This window comes from Peromyscus californicus, unplaced genomic scaffold, assembly GCF_007827085.1.
Source record: "Peromyscus californicus insignis strain IS unplaced genomic scaffold, ASM782708v3 Scaffold_3__1_contigs__length_106647218, whole genome shotgun sequence".
Lineage (NCBI taxonomy): Eukaryota > Metazoa > Chordata > Mammalia > Rodentia > Cricetidae > Peromyscus > Peromyscus californicus.
In genome coordinates, this window is record NW_026294551.1 from 101488838 (window position 1) to 101508193 (window position 19356).

Consider the following 19356-nt stretch of genomic DNA (forward strand, 5'->3'; position numbering starts at 1 on the left):
TAAATGGTGGGATTTAAACAGCATTTCTTTATTCTCCTCTGAATTTCACAATGTGCCTGCATTTGACTATATTGGCTGGTTGTGGGATTTTCTTTTGTGTTCTGGTATGGAGGGAAGGGTTGTTCCAGTGTATGTGTGTTTTCTGAAATTGCAGCTTTGAAAGGATTCACCTGGCACAGTCCACCCTTTCTCGGCCCTCGGACTCCAGACAAGAACTGTAACTACTACCCAGTCTTCAAGCTGGGTAGTCCTAATTTGAAGAGAGAAGATAGAGCGGGAGACATTCAGCCATTTGTAACATCAAACAGGAAGCTGCCAAAAGCTCAGTGTTTAGGTTGGAAGAAATGCCATCCTGAGAAAACTCTATCAATGTCGCTCATGCCTGGCAGCCTCAGGAAGCCGGTTAAGAAGAAAGAAGTTTCTGACTGGAGACTGGCTTCCAGTCCTCTACACGCTAGCCTTCTCTGCCTGCTGCACATCCTTGGGCACAGTAGAAGGTGACCCTCAGGGGACAGTAGTCTGTTTGGCATCAGCTCCCCAGTCTGACTCAAACCACACAACAGCCCCTTCTCCACCTCATGGTAGCCCTTGAGCCACCCTGATGGGTCACATGATGCTGGGCTGCAGTTCCAAGTCTCCACCAACCAGGTCATGGGCTACATCAAAGCAAATGTTTATCACATGTCCACAAAACATTTTTACCCAAAGTGTAGTCACAGAACTGTGAAGTGGGCTGGAGAGGTGGCTCATCAGTTAAGAGCCCTTCCTGTCTTAGCAGAGGATCTGGTTCAATTCCCAGCATCCACATAGGGGCCTCACAACTGCCTGAAATGCCAGATCCTATGCCCTCTTCTGGCGTCCAAGGGTACTGCACACACATGGTACACATACACATAAAAGAAAATAAACATTTTTAAACTGCTTTAAAGGAATGAAAGCATTAATAAACCAGTAAGTGCGGTAGTCTCCACTTATCTGAGGATCACAATCAAGTCCTCCAGGAGATGCCTGAGATCATGAGTAATGCTTAGCTTTGTGTATATATTAACAAGCCCTATGTAAGCCATGTATTTCCCTTATGCACATACCGATGATAAAATTTAATTTTTACTTTAGAAACAATGAGAGACTTGCAACAATAACTAAATAAAATGGAATTTATGCCAATACTCAATAATAGAAATTAATTAAACTTGACTATCTCCCTCATCCTCTATTTCACATGCACAAAACAGACAACCAGAGATGGCGGCAGTGAAAACTATTGAATAACGGATGTGTAGGCAGCATACACGCATGGATGCAGGGGACAAATGGATGGTTTTACCCAGAGAGTACAGAAGAGGAGACCACAAGCTTTCATCGCACCACACAGGACAATACATGATGTTAAACTTGTATGTTGTTTATTTCTAGAATTTCCCATTTACAGTTTTCAAACCACAATTGAGTAAGTAACTGAAAGTACAGAGGGGGACCACAGGCAAGGGGGAGCACCGTGAGTCAGTCCCCAAAGGGCTGTGAACCCCTGAAATCACACCTGCTTTAGTTGTGTGCAGGAGTTACCACCACATGGGAGGAGTCCAGTCACCTTCATCAGAGAGTAAAGTGGTCCATAAATCTGACCCTATCATGGCAGATATCTTAAACCCTGAATGGCTGTGAGCCAAGTACTCTGTCTTGGTTTTTGTCAACTTGACACAAGTTAGAGTTTTCTGTGGAGAGGGAACCACACCTGAGAAAATGTCTACAGATTTGTAGACAAGCCTGTGGGGCTTTTCCTTAATTAGTGATTGATAGGGTGGGGCCTGCCTGAGCAGGTGGTCCTGGATGATATAAGAAAGCAGGCTGAGCAAGCCATGAGAAGCAAACCAGTTCCTCCATGGCTTCTGCTTCAGTTCTACCCCCAGGTTCCTGCCCTAAGTTCCTGTCATGACTTCCTTCGATAATGAAATGTGGTGTGGAAATGTAAGTCAAAAAACTCTTTCCTCCCCAAGTTGCTTTTGGTCCTGGTGTTTGATCACAGTAATAGAAATTCCAACTGAGACACACGTATTTCAGAATGAGTTTACTTTGTTTTGTTTTTTTTTTTTGGTTTTTTTTTTTTTTTTTTTTTTGGTTTTTCGAGACAGGGTTTCTCTGTGTAGCTTTGCGCCTTTCCTGGAACTCGCTTTGGAGACCAGGCTGGCCTCGAACTCACAGAGATCCGCCTGGCTCTGCCTCCCGAGTGCTGGGATTAAAGGCGTGCGCCACCACCGCCCGGCGAGTTTACTTTGTTTTGACAAGATAGGCTTTGTTAAGAACCTAGGAGCCGAGCCATGATGGTGCATGCCTTTAATCCCAGCACTCGGGAGGCAGAGGCAGGCAGATCTCTGTGAGTTCAAGGCCAGCCTGGTCTACAGACCGAGATCCAGGACAGGCACCAAAACTACACAGAGAAACCCTGTCTCAGAAAAACTAGAAAAAAAGGAACCTAGGGATAGTAGCTGGAGAGACGGCTCAAGGGTTAAGTGCACCTGCTCCTTTGGCAGAGGACCCAAGTTCAGTTCCCAGCATCCACACTGGGTGACTCAACACCTGTAATTCCAACTGCCAGAGAACCAATGCACTCTTCTGACCTCTGCAGGCACTGCAGATACCCACACACATATATAATTAATTTTTTTAATCTTAAAAAACAACCCAATGGATAGTGATAAACTACATTCAAGTCAGGGCTTAAATTGAAGAGGAGCCTCTCTATAATATATAAAATTCAGAAATAATTACAGATAAAAATAAACTGCCATTCCAACTCTATTCTTCTTCTTCTTCAAGTCAGCAGCATGATAGATAAGGGAGATATGGAAATATGCTATTTATTAATTAATTAAACAATTTCTTTCTTAATGTTGTATTGCATTTTGAGGATTTTTTTGCTCTGCTATGCAACAATAAGTAACTAAAATAGCATATCCTAACTGGGTGTGATGGTGCATGTCTATGACCCCCAAACTTGGAAGTTAGTCACCAGATAAAGAACTTATCCCGGCTACAAAGTGATTTCAAGGCCAGCCTGAGCTACATGAGACTCTGTCAAAGAGAAAGAAGGAGGAAGAAGAGGAGGAGAATCAGAGGAGGAGGGGGAAAGGGAAGAAGAGGAGGAGAAAGAAAGCCATTTCCATTCTATGGGAAGTTATAAAATCTAAAATGGTAGCTCATTCAGAAAGCAATTTCAGGTTGTTTCCCTTGGTGGCGGTGGGGACATTAGGTGAAACAGACCGCAATAGAACTGAACCAATGTTTCCTACAACAAGCAAATGTTACAAACACAAGGAATACAAATGGAAGAAGAGGGGGAATAATAATAATAATAATAATAATAATAATCTGACTACTGGGAAAATAAGACTGGATTCTCCATTAAATATAAGCACATTACTATATTAAGAGGTGAAAATATGAATATATGTAAATAAGTACTGATTAAATGGAAGCAGTTGCAGAAATGTCTACTTAGAGATCATTGGTTATTAATCACCCAGAACACTGTTTCCAGTGGTGAATACGGTGCCACCAACCTGCTTGTGCCTGTTTATGTATGTGAGTCAGCTGGGCTGATATATACATAGGTCTCCTTTTCCAATCACATATGTCCTTTCGAAGATGTAAAGACCTTTGAGATTCAAAGTGAGGATGCAGGGATCATAAATTTCTTCCCCATGCCAGTCAAATCTAGATCAAATCTCTCACACATTTGGAGAAAGTGAGTGTGTTAGTTTTCAGCCAGATCCCAAGCCCTGAAGCACCAGGGCTCAGAGATTTAAAAACAGATAAAGGGTTTGAGAGGTCCAAAGTGTCTGAACAAGAGCTGGCTAGAGGGCTCAGAAAATAAAGGCACTTGCCACCAAGCCAGATGACCTGAACTCACTCCCTGGGATCCACATGGGAGAGAGAGAGAAATGACTCCACAGGTTGTCCTCTGACTTCCAGCAACATACTCCCACTCACACATGTATACACACACACATTACAAAGAAATGAATGTAATAAGAACTCAGAGGTGGCCCTATCCCTGACACTGTTATCTCAGCCACATCCCAACTTGTACTTCTGATTCTGTGGACCCGATTGCCAATGCCTAACCCTCACCTAAACTGAAACTCTACCTCTCAGTTCCATCTCCAGATGGAACAACAAAAATTAAGACTAAAACCTTCCACCCTGCAACTGGCCACATCTGTCTCAAATCCTCCCCCTACCGAGATCTCCTTCCTCAGTGGAACACACCTAAATGCCTTTTCTGGAACCCTTTACACATTCCATTTAGATTCTGCACAATGCTGAGGGTGCCTCCCTGGCACACGGTGCAATATCTCAGCATAGGAAGTTGCCCCCTAGAACTAACTGCAACTCTGCAGATGCCGAAGAGCAGGGCAGCTGAAGTGCTTAGAATCAAGTTCCAACACTGCTCACAGAATCAAGTTCCACTCGGCAACATTGCCTGTTCTCAGGAGAAAGTCCTGGACAGATTCTGAGTTTGCCAGTATATGCCTGTAAGCCAAGCACGGGAAGTTGATACAGGAGAACTTCAAGTTCAAGACCAGATTGGGCTAGAGAGTGAGACTCTTATCTCCAAGAAGTCAACGAGACTGGGGCGCTAACACTGGGCAACAACAATTGCTGTGCAAGCACAAAGACCTGAATTCAAATCCTTAGCACCCACATAAAAAACTGGTGTGACCACATGCCTGTAACCTCAGAGCTGTCGGGGTGGTGTCAGGATGGAACAAAAACAGCCATCTGATAACTAAGGGAACCAGCTGCCAAGGAAAGCAAAGTAGAAAAATAGAGACAGGAAGGACCTGAGTCCTTTAGGGGTTATCAAGTTACTCAGCTAGACATGGGGCTCCACTGCAACAGAAATGCTGAATCTCTTGAGGATTTTAGCCACCACAGATCACATATTCTGTTATTTGCAGCTGAAAGCACTCCTAACAACAGTGGTATGTAAACGGAGCTACTCCCTTTAGTTAGACATTACAGTTTGAGAAACATGGCCCTGAGGTAATGTGAATGTAATTGGCCCCCATAATCTCATAAGGAGTGGCACTATTAGGAGGTGTGGCTTTATTGGAGTGGGTGTGGCCTTGTTAGAGGAAGTGTGTCACTGTGGGGGTGGGCTTTGAGCATTTTCCTATGCTCAGGATACTGCCCAGTGTCTCAGTTGACGTCCTGTTGCCTGCAAGACGTACAATTCTTAGCTACTTTTCCAGCACATGTCTGCTTGCATGTCACCATGTACCCCGCCATGATGACAATGGACTGAACCACTGAAACTGTAAGTGAACCACCTCAATTAAATGTTTTCCTTTATAAGAGTTCCCGTGGTCATGCTGTCTCTTCACAGTAATAGAAACTGTAACTGAGACAAGCCCTACTCACTAAGAGTTGGATCACGACTTAGAACATGTTGAACTATTTGGGGTTTTGTTTTATTGCTTTCAGGTTTTTTTTTTTTTTTTTGGTTTTTCGAGATAGGGTTTCTCTGTGTAGCTTTGCGCCTTTCCTGGAACTCACTTGGTAGTTCAGGTTTTATTGTTGCTGTTTTGCTTAGGTTTTTGTTTGAGACCGGGTCACACATAGCCCAGCTTGTCTTACACATAGCCTGAGCTAGCCTCTAACTCCCTATGTAGTCAAGCATGATCTTAAACTTCTGATCCTCCGGCCTGTATCTCTCAAGAGCTGGGGTTACAGGTGTACACTCTTACAAGCAGCTAGAGTTCATGCATATTTTTTAAATATTATGCTGGTGAACAATGCATCTAGTCAGGTTCAGCACAGTCCACTGTTCATGGTCCTGCAAAGCTTATCCCCCAGTGAGTTTGAAGGCCATCACTTCCTTTCCCAAAATAGTGAAAATTCTTCTTAAACCTATGGAAGATGTTGGGCAAACGGCACCAACTAACTGAACAGGTTCCAGAGACTTTGTATTGATCCTTCGAGGTGTCTGTGGTTAGCAAGAAAACTGGAGGTGGCTCAGCAGGTAAAGGTGCCATGCTTGCTGCCAAGGCTGATGAGCTGAGTTTGATGCCTGGGATCCATAAAGTAGAAATAGTGAAGTGACTTCCACAGGTTCACCAGCTGTCTTCCCACCTCCACAAGTATGCCATGGCCTGTCCATGCCCATGCACATGAACACAATCAATCCATCAATAAGCAATTAAAATTCTAATGTGTTGAAATTGCTGGAAGTGGAGATGAGGTACCACCCAGCAAAGATATATGTATGTATATATACATACACACACACACAGAGTGAAGACAAGGACCTGTCGTTGGCTTGGCTGTATATTTCATCACGTATTAGTATATAGAAATATCATGTATACTTCAAATACACAATTTTTTTTTTTTTTTTTTTTTTTTTTTTTTTTGGTTTTTTCGAGACAGGGTTTCTCTGTGTAGCTTTGCGCCTTTCCTGGGACTCGCTTGGTAGCCCAGGCTGGCCTCGAACTCACAGAGATCCGCCTGGCTCTGCCTCCCGAGTGCTGGGATTAAAGGCGTGCGCCACCACCGCCCGGCCAAATACACAATTTTTATTTATCATTCATGTATCAATAAAGCTGGGGTGGTGACCTCTGCAGTACAGACTATGGTAGAAGTCCATCATTTCAATTTTTAAAAAGGGTTTGAATTTTAATTTCATCACCAGCATCTGAATCATGCAAGCAAAGACAACCAAAATATTTTTTTAAATCTGTTGTCCATAATAAAACTTGGCAGTTGTCTGTGTTGATGCGAGTTCCCAAAACCCACTGAGCTCACAATTATGCACTTAGAAGGGAAATCAAAGAAGCAAAAGAATAAGAACAATAGACCTAATTTCTAGCTGTGTGGTTCTCAACAAATCCCCGCAGCCCTCTGGGTCCTTAGTCCCTCATCTGAACACAGAGGACCTTTAAACAAATGTTTCTGGGGCTGCCAGGTTCCCCAGGTTCCCACTGAGTCATTAATCCCTGGCAAGGTTACATATTCTACACTGCAAGGCCCGATGCCCAGTGCGACATACGCTCCAATTGGAGGGGTCATTAAGTGCAAAGGTCAAAGGGATGATCTCCACTTCCAGCTGCTCCTGTATCACCCACACTACTTCCGGTTTACCAGTGTAAGAAACAGAATCTGATGGTTCGTTTCCAGAGGGATCTCAAGCCAGCTTATGCCCAGACACAGACGATCTGGAAACACTAGACCTCTGCTGACAACGTAAGCTACTCCCAGGCACCCCACCCAACTCTGCAGCCATTCCACACCAGAACCAAAAGTTTAGAGAAAATTACCAACAGCCGCGCTTGCCTAGTGACCTGCAGACACAAGCTTATACACCTAACAGGTTTTTAAATAAACAGGATGTGAAGCGTAGAGATGAACCCCCGGGTGTGGGCCTTCGGCGAGAAAAAGGCGAACGCGCAGGGAAGAGAGCAAGGTAAGGCCCGGACAACGGTAAGATCGTGCCCTCCTGATGGCTCAGGGAACAGAGAGGGGAGGAGGGCGCTTGTTACAGGAGGTTCCGAAAGGGCTCTCCTCACAGTCAGTGTGCCAGCCATTCTTAGCCGGTTTCTCAACTTGACAAAGTTGAACCTTGTTTCCCCCGCTCTGAGTCCCAGTGCTCTTATCACGAAGTGGGGAGCGTCGTTTCCCACACCAGGACAAACCTCACACTGAGACCTGAGAAGGCAGAGCCGGGTCTTGGCTGGCCCTGGAGGAAGGATGAATCACACCACGCTGGACCCTTCGTTTCTAAGGACTCAGTTTCTCACAGGAAATGCATTTAGAACCTCATATCACTGTTAATCCCCCATCTGTAATTGCTAAAAATACACATTGGTGAAAAATAACAACCACAAAATGTAAGCACTGTACGTTATATCTTAAGAGTAGTTTAGGATGAGCCAGACACTGAGGTGAACTCTTCACCCATGACCTCATTCAACACCCAAACTCACAAGAGCCAGGGGTGAACATCGTTCCAATGTGGTAGCTTGTGCCCCACAGACTCAGTGTTTGAACAGTTGGTCCGGTTGGTGCTCTTCGGGAGGCTATGGAACCTTTTGGAGGAGAGCCTTGCTGGAGGGAGTGTGTCCTGCTGGTGGGTTTTGAGGTTTCATTGCTTAGCCTTAACTTTCTTTTCTCTCTCTCTCTCTGCTTCCTGTGTGTGGATGAAAAGGTGATCAGCCAGCTCCCTGCTTCTGCCACCAGGAGAACATAAACCGCCGTCACGCCTCCCGGCCAGGAAGAACCCTATCCCTCTGGAACCATAAGCAAAAAATAAGCCTTGTCTCTGCTAAATTGCTTTTGATAATGGTATTTGTATCACAGTAACAGGAAAGCAACTGATACATCCCATTTTACAGATAAAGACACTGAGGCTCGTTCTTGGTAGTTGCCCAGCTACCAAGTGGTGAAGTCTGAATTTAAACACAGATGAACTAACTCAAGAGCCAATATATTAACCATTCGGTCACAGCATTCTCTAAAAGATTAAGACAGTCATCTTCTGCCCCTAGTGTCGCAAGTCTCATTTTGGTGAACTTCTTGAAGCCTTCCCTGAAGGCAGAGAAAATTTCCAGAGCTAGAGGGGACTTAGATATGATGTCACCAAGACTCTCATTTTGCCAAAGAAGAGCAAGAGATTGAAAAAGATGAAGGGGTGTCCCGAGGCCACACAGGTATGTGGGGATGGAACTCGGGTCCTCAGACTCTTGGCCCACAGTTCTCTGAGATGCTCCAACTCAAGCTACTTAGTAGCAGCACCCAGAGCACTGTGCAGAGAGAGGCAGGCCACTGCCTCTGGGGATTAACAACAGCATCAATGTGACCACACACACTCCACGAAGGAGCAGCCCCTGAGGGAGCTGGCCCTGTGGGTGAGAGCACTTCTGCGCAAGTGTGAGGACCTGAGTTCCAGTCCCTGGCACCTACATAGCCACACGGATAACCCCAGCACTGGGGGGGAGCAGAGGGAGAACGGAGATGATGGCCTGCCAGTCCGGGCAAAACTGTGAGCTCCAGATTCGGCAAGGGGCCTTGCCTAAGGAGGACAAGGTGAAGAGCTGGCGTAACAGAGCAGACCATCCGACCGTCTCCTCTGGCCTTGGCCTTTGCATGTACAAGTATGTAAGCCCTTATCCACATGCACATGTTCTCTCCCATAAAGAAAGGGAAAAGTGAAAGGCAGGCAAGAAGGGAGGAAGGAAGGAATGAGTGAGGAGAGGAAGGGAGGGAGGGAGGCAGGGAGGCAGGGAGGGAGGCAGGGAGGGAGGCAGGGAGGGAGGGAGGGAATATTAGTGGGGTGCAGCTATTTTCTTCACAAGCATCAGGTCTCAATTCCCAAAGCCTTCAGAAACAACGTCATTACAAAGCAGGGAGGTGGGAAGAGGGGCCTAGAGAGAGAGGGCGCCTGTCCTGTCAAACGGAGAGGTGGGGAGGATGCCTTATCTAGCCAGCAGTTGCCATGGAGAAGTGGCAGTGTGGCCAGGCCTTAGAGTTTTTTTAAGCTGTGATTTAAACTTTAAAGTGTTGGTAACTAATTGAAATTGGAAAGATAAAGGCTGTGGAGGTGTGAGTGCAACACCAGTTAATGGTCTTATAACCGCTCCTTTATGTGATGACCTCGTTGCAAGATGAGTCAGTAGATGCCCCTGACTCGCTCATTGCAGACCCAAGATTCAGTCCTGTTCCTCCGCTCTCCCTCTCCCCTCCCTCTCTTTTCCCACTCACTCTGTCTGGAGCACTGCTTTCCATCTGAGACTATGAAGACACACACAACCCTCAAACCATGAAACCACAGCCCTGAAGGGTCAAAGCCATTCCCAAGAAGCTGGAGGGCTGTGTGGAGAGTCAGTCAGGCCTTCTGAGATGCTGCTGCTGCTCCCTGCTGACTTAGGTGGGTGGGAGTGGATGACTGCCTCTGACATGCCTTCTCCATGTGGCTAGAGGTAGGCTTCCCACCCTCCCCAGTTCCCTGCCGATGCTGCAGCAGCCGCTGAGTGGGCTCCTCCAACACTCAGATCTGCATGTCTGCCCTTTTCCTGAGCCTTGGGTGTTTAATGGCCCATCACTCACATCCAACTCAGGAGCTGCCAGGTTGCAAGAGCACCAACTTCCTCTGCCTACCACTGAGCTGTCACTTAGCACAGCTCCAGGGGGTTTCATGTGCAACCCCTAATTCATGCTAGTACCCAGGATGGCTAATAATTATCTCCTGCTAAAGAGAGAAAAAGAGTTGGCACACATGTATGAGATCAGTCCACACTTAAGGAACAAAAAGAGCCCTGAAATATAGTGTGACATGTTTGTCCATCCGGAAGCAGCATCAAGCTGGAATCAAAACCAATGGCATGATTCATTCAATCAACAAACATTTACCACGCAACCGAAGCAAAGGGACACCAGGCGGCACACACATGACCCAAAGTGACTGTGTGTAAATATGGGGACAGAGGAGCAGCAACTCTGCTGATTATAGCATAAACCTTCCGCAGCCGTTTAAAATCAAAGCTAAACATCCAGTTCACAAGGAAAAATCCTGGGAATGTATAATCAAGTTAAAAAAACATAAAAGCAGGTTAGAAAATAAAACCAGCTCAAAACCAGAGGGGACACATTCAAGTCTCTTCCTTCTGCTGCTCCTGAGACACAAAATTTATACAGAAGTCTTCCTTTTCTTTTTATTGGTATAGTATTGCTTAGGAATTAAAGAAAAACAAGAAATCAAAGATCAAAAGTACAGAGGGCTGGGCCAGGAAGCCGGGTCAGCATTTGCCACATATCCTGTGGGCCTGAGATCCACTCCCCAGAACCCACGTGAAAAGCCTGATGTGCACATCAGTAATCCCAACACTCCCACAAGAAGATGGGGAGAAGAGAAAGGAGACAGAGGCAGGAGCATCAGCTGGAAGCTCCGGACCTCTGTCTTGAAATATGCACTGTGGCAGAAATAAGGTGAGAGAGAATCAACTTCTGAAAAATTCTCCTCTGAGTTCCACATACATACCATGGCACATACACATCCAATAGTCACACACATGCATGCACACATGCATTCACACATATACTCTCACACGCTCATGCACACACACACACATGCAAACATATTCTCACAAGCACACACACTCTCACACATGCATACACACACATGAACACACACTCTTACATGAACACCCATGCACACATACACTAAATATATATATAGTTACTTAAAAAACAAAAGATAGCCAGGCAGTAGTGGTGCATGCCTTTAATCCCAGCACTCGGGAGGCAGAGGCAGGCGGATCTCTGTGAGTTCGAGGCCAGCCTGGTCTACAAAGCGAGTTCCAGGAAAGGCGCAAAGCTACACAGAGAAACCCTGTCTCAAAAAAAACAAAAAACAAAAAGATAAAGAGGAGCCCCTAAAATTGCATGAATTGACAGATGAAAGCTGGAACCACGGTGCAGCTCAGTGGCAGAGCACAAGCTGAGCACTTAGGCTTTCCATCCCCAACACCAGAAGGACCAAAGAAGAAAATTAAGGGAAGATCAGACTTCTCAGTTTCATATACGAAGATGGAAGCCATGAGGCCCAAGGGGAAATGGATCCAACATAACCGTGTGAACACAAGTACTAACACCCACCCGAGGAGAGGGGATAAACACAGCAAGATTGTGCCACTCTCCATGAACCAGGCTGGGACATCCACACCATGCTCCAAGAGCTGCATCTCAGGAGGCCCCTGTCTGTGTCAAGGAGCCATAAGGAAGTCACCAACACAGACCGGTCCAGCCTGCACTATAAGCCATGAAGAGAAAAGGAAATGTTCCTGACGGAGCTGTTGATGGGAATTCTGGTTTACAAACCCAGGTCTGGGGTGCAGCTTGACAGGAGAGCACTGATCTAGCACATGTAAGGCCCTGGCTCTCATCCCCAACACCACAGGGAAAAATAAATAAATAAAAGCACACTCCCTTACAGATATGAGGCAGAAGAAACTCTTAAGACCAGGGGCTGGGGCTGTCCCTCAGTTGGGAGAGTGCTTGCCTCTAGTGCCACATAAACTGGACGTGTGTCAGGTGCACATAATCTCAGCACTTGGTGGGTAGAGGCAGGGGAATCAGAAGTGTGAGCTCATTGTTGAACTATATAACAAGGTCCAGGCCACTCAGGGTTCATGAGACCCTTATTGGTTGTCTAATTCAGAGTGGCCAGTCATGAAACCATATACACACAAACAACAAAAATTGACTCAACACAGTCTATTTATATGTATTTTGCATACATATGTATGTAAGTATGTATGTAGCAAAGATAAAGTAAGGGTGACTATCAATTAAGGAAATATGTGGAAGGGGTAAGGAGAAGGTAACTGGCAGGGGCTGAAGGGAGGAAAGGAAGTGATATAATTCTATCTCAATTAAAAATAAATATAATTGCTCTGAAAATAAGCTCAAAAAATATAAAAATAAGTCAAGTATAGGGAGGCTTGGTTGAGAAACTGCTGCATAGAATTACACATGTACACAATGAAGAAAGGACAATTCAAGATAGTGGAAATAACCAAGACAGGAGGGAAAGTATCCAGCAGACAGGCCAGAGATTTTTCCAGAACTTAAGATACTTGAGTCTTCTGGCCAAAAATCCCAGAGTGTAAAGTACAAAAAATAATAACATAAAAATAGTACAATTCACCAGGCAGTAGTGGTACATGCCTTTAATCCCAGCAGTCAGAGGCAAAGAAGGATATCTGAGTTCGAGGCCAGCCTGGTCTACAGAACTAGTTTCAGGACAGCCAATGCTACACAAAGAAACCCTGACTCGAAAGATTTTTTTTTTAAAAAAGTGTAATGCTGAAATTACAACCCCACAAACTGTTATTAGAAGGAATACATCTACATGTTGCCTAAGTTAATCCCACTGATAAAATTTATGGTGAGCTTTTTATTTTCTTCCTTAAACTTTAATGTACTTTCTAAGTGCTCTACAATGAAAAGATATTATTTTTATAGTGTCTATGGAGAAGAATTCATTATTGCAAAAACACATATACACATAAATACTTTTTTAAAATCGTCCCTCAAAGACTTACGTTCTTAGAAGAGGAGATTGGTGGCCCCTGAGGAACAATACCCAAGGGTTCCTCCGACCTCCACGTGCTGCTGCGTACACACATGCACACACACACACATTTAAAATAGACACACAAGGACTGAAAAGATGGCTCAGCAGCTAAGAGGACTTGTTACCCTTGCAGAAGACCCAGATTCTATTCCCAGCACCCACAGGGTGGCTCACAACTAGTTCCAGGGGATCCAACAGGCATCCATGTGATGAACATTCATGCATGTTAGCAAAACAATCACATACATAAAGTAAAATAAATAAATCCTTTGGTGACTCTTAAAATAAATAACTAAAAACAAACATACCAAACAAAATCCACACTGTGACTGGCATGGATAGATGTAGGTAAAATATGGACCCAGCCTTTTCCACCAAGGGGTGGACCAGGGGGAGAAGGAATTCAAGGATGGTGAGCAGAGATGAAAAGGTCTAATCAACTTGCTGGGTTTCCTGTGCAGCAAGAGTCTGTTTCTCTTGGACAAGCCACGAGGAGGCGAGAGGTCATCGACACCAATGCTCACCTCCAATTTAATGATATTGCAAGACCACCCATGGATACCAAAATCAACACCACAGTAAATTAAAATAACACTCCAAACACCTGCCACTTGACACTATTGCCCTTAGCATAGAGCAGTGGTTATCAACCTGTGCTCTCCACTCCTTTTAGGGGTGAATAACCCTTTCACAGAGGTCACCTAAGACCATCAGAAAACACAGGTATTTACATTATGACTCATAACCATAGCAAAATTACAGCAACAAAATAACCTTATAGTTGGAGGTCACCACAACATGAGGAACTATATTAGGAAGGTTGAGAACCACTGGTCTAAATCTTTGTTCAAGGGTCAAGTAGACTGAGAGGAAGGTAAAAAGTGTATGCCTGAAGGCTTAAGTGTGTGAATTCCTGTGTACACATGTGCTTGTGTGTGTGTGTGTGTGTGTGTGTGTGTGTGTGTGTGTGTGTGTGTGTTCCTTTTAGCTGATAATCAACTATTATCACACTGTCAAGTCAGAAGTAAGAAAACATAGGTATGTTCTGGGTGACATTACCCAACTGGAATCCCTTTATGGAGTCTTGTCAGTCTGGGGAGGTCACAATACTGTCAGCTTTCTGGTCACAATACTGTCAGCATGCCTAAGCAAGGCAGTTTTAGACAACATCTCATGACTAGTTCCATAAAGCTAAATAAAGTCCACTGAATGTTAAGCAGTAACCCAAACAGGTGGTAAAGAGACAAGCCAAACATATGCATTCCTAATGAAAGAAAGGCTGACTGCATTTCAGACAACTTCTTTCCTTTTTGACCACACAGGTTTCTCCAAGCCCACTCCTCCTCATATCACCTGCTCCTCCTCTACATGAGACCCGCATAATCCAAGTAGTGTCTCGGCCCACTTCAGTGACATCTGCCATCTTGATTCATCTCCTGTTCTGCTACAACTGGAAATCTCTCCTAGGCCAACTCTGGAAAGCCCCAGTTCAACGAGGAGAAGCCAGTCCTTACGAGGTGCTGACAATGGACACTTCAGCCCTTCCTTCTCTCTTGCTCTTCAATCTCCCTCTAATCTTGTCTTCTCTGGAAATGTCCTTTCACACCATCCTCTTTCCACTTCCTGGGTCTTTTTTTTTTCCCTTTACTCTTAAGCACATGTTTCTGTTCACTTAAACACAATTTTAACCACATCTCCAAAAGGCAATTTCACCCCAGGAGAAAACACACACACACACACACACACACACACACACACACACACACACACACATTCACCCATTCCTCTGACTTCTCAAAACTCAGTTTCAAGGGAGGCACAGTGGCTGAACTAGCTACACAGAGACCACCATTTTACAGATCAAGGTTCCTTGGTAGTCAAGGTCATAGTGGACCAAGGAGTGCTCACACTGGGATCCTCTCTGCACCCACTTTTCCACCTGTACTGTGTGAGGGAGAACCTGCCCCCCCACACTTGCCAGCTCATAGTCAGAAGAAAAAGCCAGAAAGCTACCCAACCCTCCCAACCTCAAACCACCTTCCCAGGGCACCTGGCAGCAGAGTTTCTCCGATGACTCTCACTGCGTAGCCCTGACTAGCCTGGAACTCACAGAAATCTGTCTTCTGAATGCTGGGATCAAAGGCATATGCCTTCTTATCCAATTTTTTTTCCTGTACATGCCCTGCTATTCCTGTTCATTTTTATGTCTTGCTTCTATAACCAAAACTTTTAAAAAGGAAAGATCAATGATAATAGATTTCACAATCTAATCCCCTTTCCCTTCTGCTAAATAGGGTGGCCTCTTCTTAATTGAACAAGCCCTCTAAGCTGATTCACTGCCCCTCCCCCACGGCCTGGTGCCTCCTGTACAATCAACCAAATGTCTGTCCCTCTTAAATAAGGAATGATAATGTTAAAGGTTAGGTTTGGTTTCCCTAGATCACAGCTTGAGACCAGAGAAACAGGATTCTATTTTCATCCCCCAACATGTGTTTTTGGTGAAGTCTCTTACCAGCCATGTGCTTCAGGCACTTTGTCTGGAGTTTCAGGGTGTTTTAATAATCCTAAGGCCCTTTGCAGTTCTGACATGGCCCATCCACTATAAGTCCAGCCATCCCCTGCTTTCATTATACCAGAAAGGGGGCCTCCAAAACAGAGAGGTGGCTGAGAGATGCTCACCTCCCATGAGACCCTGCCAGAAAGAGGACCATCTGAAACCAGTGTTCACTAAGATACTGCATCAGTGTCTGTTTTCACTGCATGTGCCACAGCCCAGGGGACCCGGGAGAATTTACACAGTCCCCAGAGGAGGATGCACTGAGCAGAGTGGAAGCTGATTAGATGAACACAGCAGTGGTTCAAGAAAGGTTGTGCCCTGCTCCCTAAGGAGTGCTCTCCAAGGCCCGCTTCCGACACTCACACACGTACTCCCAGGCCTTCCTTCCCAGCCCTCCAGAGGCGATGTGAACTGACAGCACACCAACTAGGTATCTCCCCTTTCTCATTTTTTGTTTTATTTCTCTCTTCCAACTTTCTTCTCTCTTGACCACAGCGTCATCCCTAACATCCCATTCAACCTTCAAGCCTCTCTCATGTCCTCCCCCAACCAAAGAACTGTGATCCAAAGTCAAGAAGGTCAGACACATTTTCTCTCATTTCTGAAATTCAACTTCCACACCAAGGTCAGTCTTCCAGAGCCAATGCCTTCCATTTGACAATCTTTGGACGCCCTGTAGTGAAGTTGTCAGCTCACACTAGAGCTACCTAAGGAAACCTCCGGTCCCTCAATGCTCTGGGCTTGGAGTTACTTCCCTGCACACACTCCTACTCCCTAGAGGCAGAGTTCCGCCCACGTGCCTCTAAGCCACACGGTTCTCAGGCTCCCACCTCCATTCCTGTAAGCTTAGGCAAACACGAATCTGTCCCCTTTTGTGTTTGCTAAAAACCTCACATACCCACCCTTAGTATTTTTAAGTAGTTTTAATCACTTTACCAAAAGAAAGAAAATGGAGATTCTGGTTAAAAAAATAATAATAAAAATAAAAATATTTAAAAAAAGACCCAAGTGCTGCCACGCTTGCCTCTGAGCTACTTGAAGATATCCAAGCATTCCATCACCACTCCCCATCCTACTTTTGTATTTTCTGTACTCATCTGGGCACACCAAGCTGCGTCTGAGTACCGACCGCATCTTCAGAACCAAAAGCAAAGGGCGTTTCCATTCATGTCTGGGTCAGAGAGATGTAGCACAGTTCTCAGGCCAGAGGCCACTTAACCTGCTTTGACAGCCCACAGTTGCTAGGGGCGCCCTAGGCCACCGTGGTGACTGCCATTTGTAGAATCCGCCCCTCTAGGACCCTGGCAGCCCATCTCCTCCCGGCCTTACCTTGTCAGCCATAATCATAGATGCACCCCCGTGAATGCCCAAGATGGGGACGAAAGTCTGTGAGGAGATAAAATCCAGCATCTGAGCCACAGCCTCCTGGTCGGTGTCATCTCCAAACACGAGGCCATGGATGCGCGCCCCAGACATGAGGTCGCACACATGCGTGATGAGGCTCTTGGGGTCGGTGCGGTTCATCAGCAACGCCACCACGTTCACGTCCAGGGGCAAGCCGGTTGCCTGCTCCGGGCCCCACAGATTTCGAAGTTCGCGCTCTGTCACGTCGTGGCTGTGACCCAGCAGCACCGCAATGTTCAGCGCTGGGGGACCCTTCTCCGCCGCCGCGTCCTGCGCCGGACCGCGCCAGACCAGAAGGGCCGGCAGTACCAGCAAGGTCCAGTAGCCCAGTCTGCCCATGGTCGCCACTTAGGGTCCCTGTGAGGTGGAGGAGAGTGAGAGGCAGGGCAGCGGTAAGTGAGGGGCCCAGGTGACAGGAATGACTGCCCCAGCACCTGCTCTAGGAGCCAAGTGTGAAACAGGGCCCCAGCACTGGCTGCTTTGGCCACTCACCGGAGTCCTCATGGCTGATGCCATCCACATCCCTCGACCCATGTCCATCTCCATCTACCACTCCAATCCAAGCTATTTCTCCATCCCTGTCCCCAAGCCCATCCTAGCACCCTGCCTCTTCCTTTCTTGTCTCCAGCGACTTCCCCCGACCCCAGCTGGGTCCAAATTCCACACAAGATTCCCCAAATTTGATGCAGACCACAGCTCCTGAGTGCCCAGAGAGCCATGAACCCCACCACCACCCGCAAGCAGATGCCCAGACCTAGCCATCTCCAACCCTTTTCCTCCGCAGGTGCGTGGACCAAGTTATCGACCCCGCCCCCTGCTCACGCGCAGCGAACTCCGAACCAGCTCCAGCGTGAGAGGCGGTGCCTGCATACCGCAGCACGAAACTGTCTTGTGCCTAGAGGGTTAACTGACCCCACCCCCTGGGAGCTAGCCCAGTGCGCCACAAACCTCGCTCCACTAGTGGCACCCACCAGCTGCAGATCCCGCTTCTCTCCTACAGGATACACCCCAAGCGTTTGAAAGTGAGGAAGGATGCTCTCTGTGACCCCAAGCTCCCAGGTGCCTGGAGGAACTTGGGCCCCGACCTTTCCACCTTGCCCGGAGAGGCCATGAACCGGCTTTCGCTCTATGGCAAGCCGCCCCAAGACCCGCCCCCTACACACGGGTGCACAAAACCAAGCGCTCACACAGTCTCTCACACCATGTGAAATGCAAAATTCTGGAGAGTAGGCACGCCACCCCCCCCCCACCCCCCCGCAAGCCGGTCAGCGTGTGGGAGCTGGCAAAGAACGTGCGGGGGTGGGGGGGGGGTAGGCTCCCAAAAAGCTCTCAGATGGGCGCGGAGTGTACAACCCCTCCACAGTCTTTCCACTGCAGACCCTGGAGCCAAATCTTAGATGCACGTGGGCAGTGGGCTGCACATGCTAACAGACACGCGCGCTTTTCTGCGCACATCCGCAGGCCGCCGTGGAGATGCCCACGGCCAGCTGGAGCCTTCAAACGTCCTCAGGCGGTGCGCAAACAAGTACTGTACCAGGTGCACAACGGTGCTTGCCTGCAAATGCCTGTACAGTCGTGCACGCATGTACAAGCGCGCGCCCCTCGGCCGGCGTGTTGCTGCACCCGGGGGAAGTTGGGGCAAACTCCAGCCCTGGCATTTAGGGTGAGAAAGGTGGAGTGCAGGGCCGCAGCGCCACCTGGTGCTCCTCCAACGCCTCGCTACAGGGCTCTCCCTCTCCTGCTTTCTCGTACTGGGTTTCTCTCGCTCGCTCTTTTTCCCCCCTCTCCCTCCTGAACCCTCTCCTGCTCTCTCCTCACCGGTTGAGCCTATCTCCTCCCAGGCCCACGGAGCAGGTATCACCAACCAGGACGTACCTGTAGCCGGAGAAGGTGGAGGATGCAATGGGGCGTGCTGCGCGCACGAGCATCTCGGCCGCCTCAGCAGCCACCGGGTTTAGCGGGTTCCCGCATGCTGCGGCCCCCGCGCGCTCCCCTGGCTGTCCCGCGCTGTCCGCATCGCCCCCACGGGGGGCGGCTATCCCAGCCGGAGGCTCTGCAGCAGGGCTCTACCGGGGCGGAGGAGAGATGGAGAGGCAGGGTCAGCCCACCAGCGCGGGGGAAGGTGGGGGAGGGATGCAGTCTGCAGTGTTCACAGCCCCCTTATGCACCCTGGGGGCTCGACCAGAGAGGGAGCTGGAGCTTGGTGCCCACGACACCCTCGGTGCGGATCTTCAGTCCCTGTGGCTGATAACCGGAGCTCCTC

At 47.4% G+C, this 19356-nt stretch overlaps 1 protein-coding gene across 1 annotated transcript in view; it reads right to left on the bottom strand.

Moving 5' to 3' along the window:
- The window catches only part of Grin2a (glutamate ionotropic receptor NMDA type subunit 2A), a 445644-nt gene that overhangs the window by 425070 nt on the left and 1218 nt on the right, over nt 1-19356 (bottom strand). Inside the window, exons 2-3 of the mRNA XM_052759440.1 lie at nt 18969-19159; nt 17019-17450 (exon numbers count right to left, since the gene is read on the bottom strand). Of these exons, the coding sequence (XP_052615400.1) occupies nt 17019-17432 (414 nt within the window). The 5' untranslated portion in view covers nt 17433-17450; nt 18969-19159. The remainder of the gene's footprint in view (nt 1-17018; nt 17451-18968; nt 19160-19356) is intronic.